Source organism: Fulmarus glacialis, unplaced genomic scaffold (genome assembly GCF_000690835.1).
Source record: "Fulmarus glacialis isolate BGI_N327 unplaced genomic scaffold, ASM69083v1 scaffold46456, whole genome shotgun sequence".
Taxonomy (NCBI): domain Eukaryota; kingdom Metazoa; phylum Chordata; class Aves; order Procellariiformes; family Procellariidae; genus Fulmarus; species Fulmarus glacialis.
In genome coordinates, this window is record NW_009217170.1 from 1 (window position 1) to 5,148 (window position 5,148).

The window sequence follows — 5,148 nt, forward strand, 5'->3', positions numbered from 1 at the left end:
TAAAAAAGTATACACACAGGCACACACACAGACAAAGGTAGATTAATGCCAGCACACTGAAAGGAGCCCGTTTCAAATCCATCTGAAAGCCAGGCTCTGGCTGAAAGAGATCCTGCTGCTGAGCCACCAGCACTGACCTTGAAAGAGGCATTAACGCAGGGCAGTTCTCCGCCCTGCGCCGTGCGGGAAGTGAAGCCAGATGATCACAACGGTCCCTTGTGGCCCCACAGTCCATGAATCTCACATCAGACAGCACCAGCAGTGCAGCGATAGCTATATCTAGTGCCTCATCCTGTTCCTTCTCATTTTCTGCCTCCATATATTCCCACTAAGGTAACATGTGTCATCAGCTCATTAGGCACCTTTGCACCAGCCACTCTCCGCAAGGACATGCCCAGAGCAGAGAGAAAGTTGATAAAGCTGGTTGCCTGTAATATTTCTAGAGCAATCATTGCCCAAGAGCAGTGGCTGTGACTGCACATCCTTACATCTGGCACGGGCTGTGCATCTGGCGTCTCCCAGTTGACAACACAAGAGTCATTTCTTTATCATTCAGCAGTTCCTTGTAGTCCCCCAAAAACTGGGAACATAAACACTGACAGCAGATACATGGTACGGACGGATGGGTCAGTCAGAGCAACAAGCAACGGCAAGGCAATGAAAAGCAGATTGGTTTGCAATGTGGTCACAGAAGGAGGAAGCTGACGTTCTTGGCCCTACACTCGTCCGCGTAAATCAGCGCAGCCCCGTAACGGCATTGTCAGCTTTCATCAGCGGAGCCCACGGCTTTTTTCTTCATTTCAAAACTTGCAGCAATAACATGAATGCTGATTTTCAATCCAGCTGCACTGCTTAGATCACATTTATTAAAGTCTTTGAGTTTCTATTAAAAGCTGTGTTTTTGCAGGATTTATAAATCAGCTCACAAACCTAAAATTGGGCATGAAGAGCTATGGGCTAGAATTGATTTTTTTTAATGAAATCATTTGGGGACATTTCTAAGTTTTTCAGAATGCAGTAATTATAAAGAAATGTGATTATAACTGACTCTTTGTGCTACTATCATTTCTTAACACACTATAATTTTTTAACTTTTTTTTTTTAAGACACAAGATATTTCAATTTTTAGTGTGAAGCAAAATTGCTTTTCTGGAGGAAAAAATACTTCATAGTAAATTTATCCACTAAAAATCCTAGCTTGTAATTTTAGCAATTTGGTTAAAACTACCTCATAACTAGAAACTATTCCTCTAAGATCAACGAGATACTAGCATGAGTAAAGCGAAGTCATTATCTGCCCATCTGAAATAGCTGGATAGATCACAGTGGCAAGTTGATCACCAACATGCCATTTGTCAATGCTCAGGTTTTCTAAGAAGTCCATGGTGATTAGGCAAATAAGTGCTGGCAGGAACTCCATCATACCTTTACCCTCCAAGACAGCAATTGATAAGAATTTTGCCATTAACTTCCCTGAGTACTGACTTCAGGTTTCCATGGTCCAAGCCCGTGTTTCTCAGTTTTAGATGGCCATCCTGAACACTCTGCAGTGATTCTGTATTTGCAGTCTTCCTTTTTCTTGGGCAAGTTTTAGTCAAAGGTACTTTAATGATGCTTTCTGTGGTTGAATTCCTTTTTATTAGCTGGGTGACATCCAGTCAGACCATTTCCAGTGACCTCTGTTTTGCAGTTTCTAATTTTATGTGAAGTCTTTGGTAGAATTTAGAACTTCCTTTAATAGACATAAATCTGCTAGCTTTAAAAATTCAAGACATCTAATAGCAATTGATTTTTATGATGTCTGTAGAAACCAGCAACACCTGGGCTCTAGCTGCGACGCTGTTCTCCTTTGGTAGGGGGTGAGGGTGGAATTAAGAGCTCTGCAAAAGCGCAAGGTGAGAATCCATTTGCTTGTGACATACCAGTGTGGCAGCCTCATGCTTTATACAGGGTATTTTTCACTTTTGCAGCCTTTTGTAAAAGTGAGATATGTTCCTACGTTCCTGCACAATTCAAAACCTCAAATATACAGCTGGCATTGAAGCACTGAGAGTGGTTCTGTGAATGGTCCCACCAAATGCCCTCTGAGCAAAACAGGTCTTCAGCGTTTGAAAATCTGGTCTCTAACGCAAGCAATGAGGGCCGTGATGTGAAGACACGGGTATGGAGGTAAGTCTGTATCTCTATTTATCTGCTTCGGAAAATTTTGGTGCAGTAATTCTGTGGCACAGTTTCACTTGAGTTCATGTACGATACTCCTTGGTAACTTGCAGCATCATTATTATTTGCTACTGCAGATGTCATACGAATAAAGGCCAAACCTACTTGTAGGAACTAATAGGCAAAGGTCAAATTTTGGCTTTTCTTAAACTAATAGTAAAATATCTATTGACTTCAATGGGGCCAGCACTTCAGCCGAGCTGACTTTGCAAGTTCACTCACATAGGAGGAGCATTTACTTGTAGCAAGGTGCTGGTAGTTAAAAACTTGCACTGAGATGCAGGAGCCTCTGCTTCCTCCTTAACCCCAGAGGTGCAGAGCCATTCTCCTGGACCTTGCACAGAGACACAGCTCAGTGGCAGCCAGAGCAGGCTTTAGGGACACAGGACTGGAAGGGCTTTGATCACCGCGTCCCTGAGTCCAGCCGCCTTTTACTGCAAACACCCAGGCACGTAATCACTTAGATAGCTGATAAAGCTCCATTTTAACAGTAATCAGATTTCTTTGTCCCATTAGTCTTACTGAGAAGCTATTCCAAAATCTCACTGATCTGATGTTAGAAATCTAATTTCCAGCCTCGATGCATTCATGGCCAGTTCATCCTCATTTGTTCTTGTGCCAGCTCTGTCATCTAACTTAAATAGCTCTTCTCCCTCCTAGTGTTTACCCTGTTGTATTTATAGATGGCAATCATACTCCCTCTCAGCATTCATTTTGCTAGATAAAAGAAGCCAAGCCTTTTTTTAGTCTCTTCTCATATGCTCCCCCTTATCCTCCCACTTGCTTTTGCCTGCATGTGTTCCAGTCTGAGCGCTCCACTAGCACAACTAACCAGTCCTGTATACACCAGGAGGATTTTAATACCTCCACTCATACTTATTTCTCAGCAACTTCAAAGTTTTTACCTTCAGGACATGCGTAGGGTCCTGAGCAGTGGCCAAATGTCTGTCTGGCAGAGGGGAAATGAGGAGGTGAGACACCTTCCCTCTGGTCCTAGAAGAGATGTGGAAAGGCTTGGCACTGCTCCCTTCTATGAAGACAGACCTGTCTCAAACTGTGATCCTCAGTGCAATGCTGGACCTTTTAGCTTCTGCTGTCAGTCCTCCCTGCTCACCTTGCTTCCCTAGTGAAGTACCCACTGTGTACACTGAAGAGCAGCAGGGTCAGTAAATGCAGCTAACAGCGTAGGACAGCTGTGCTCGGTGCCCTGCAGCCAGACTGACCCTTGTTGAGCTGGTACAGGGCTGGGAGAGGAAAGCAGAGACAGTAGGAAAGAAAATAGAATTAATATGTGTACAGTTGGGTGAGAAAAGAGAACAGGAAAATGGATATGAGAAAAAACAGGTAATAGAATAGAGAGAACACCAAGGGAAGAAGAGAGAAAAGGCAAAATAAGACAGAAAGAGAGAAGAGGATGAGGGGCTGGGGGAGCACGCAAGAGAGAAAGCCTTCTCAAACTGGAGCAGGGCTGCATCTCCCCATTGCCGTCTCTTTGTACCTTTGCCCAAGTTGTCTCTCTGAAAGAAGTGGTAGAGGAATGGCTCCAGTCCACAGCCTCAAGGCATGATCTCCTTTGAGCACAGGGAGGATAATACATCCAGGGCTCTGGCTCAGCAGTTCAGAGATTCCTTTGCCATTTTTTTTTCATTTTGCATCTGTGCTGGTTCCTTTGTGACCCCAGCTGGCACTATAAAGAAATGAATCCTCCAAGTACAACTTGTGCACATTTCCCTGCAGAATGTGGGAATGGCACCAGACAAACTGATTTGGAAATGAAACTCGTTAAGGCAGCCATTAGGGGCTTTATATGCTCTTTTGTCTTAATTGGCTGGAGAACTGCATAGACAGAAGAAGCATATTTTTGGCCATCCTCAGCTATTTGGTACTGCAAAGCATTCTCATGAATAAGTAAGATGGTGGGAAATCTAAAGGAAAAGTCAGGCCACATATTTTGGTAAGTGCCCTAAAAATACCAGATCCATTGTTTTTTCTTTTTTAAATATCAAGACAACCTGCTGACTGACTACTGATAGCCAGTACTACAGGAAGGCAAGTAGCTTCCAGCCTAGTCCAAATGCATCACGGGGGTTTTAAACCTTTTCAGCAGCTTAATATTTGAAGTAGCTCTGTGAGATGGCACTGCAGGCTGGGAAATCAGGATAGGTGCTTGCTTTGACCTTTTCTGAATTCATTTAAATAACTGCAACAGGATTAGTGGTCCAAACCCACACTTATGGTGTTCATCCTAAATTTGACATTATGAGCATTTGCACTTTCAATTTGGGGAGCAAAAATGCATGATGCAAGGGGACCATCTACATCGGAAAACATATTTACACATCTGTCTAAACTTTTCTCCAAGAAACCTCTGGAGCCAGCCTTTTTATTACATTTTAATGAGGACTTCTTTTAATGATCAAGAAATGACTTACAGGAGTACATGTAGAAATATTTTTGCATACCCTATCTCATAGAATAGTGTCTTTTTTGCATTAACCTTGTTCTCACAGCTTTCTAGTTAGCAGAGCTACATTTGGATTAAGGTGACACAGCCTGCAAGTACCATCATTTTTAAAGCTGACAACCTTGATGAAATCAATTGCATTTCCTTTTGCCTCTGCTCCCTACCCTTTGCCCCACCTTGGCTTATTAAGGCTCTAAAGGAAGAGCTGTCTTACCATTTACCATATCTAGATCTATTGCTAAAGTGGTGAATTGAGTAATAGTGTTGTCCATGAATGGTCCTAGGGAATCAATAGCAACATATGATAAGTAAGGTGCTCCTGGATATTCGAGCCATACAGTCTGAATAGCTCTGCTGGAGAGCCATAAGTAACAGCAGAGCTCTCAGAATGCCCCTGGATGAGAACAGTGCTCAGAAGCACCCTAGATACCTTGTTGCATCTATCCGCTTGTCTGTGTCAGCAG

The 5,148-nt window shown here is 43.1% G+C and overlaps 1 protein-coding gene across 1 annotated transcript in view; it reads right to left on the reverse strand.

Annotated features, from left to right (window-relative positions):
• Positions 1-4,898: 4,898 nt before the first annotated feature.
• The window catches only part of LOC104078059 (multiple epidermal growth factor-like domains protein 11), a gene marked incomplete at both ends in the record, with an annotated part of 80,505 nt that continues 80,255 nt past the window's right edge, over positions 4,899-5,148 (reverse strand). The window contains one exon of the mRNA XM_009579559.1: positions 4,899-4,964. Within this exon, the coding sequence (XP_009577854.1) occupies positions 4,899-4,964 (66 nt within the window). The remainder of the gene's footprint in view (positions 4,965-5,148) is intronic.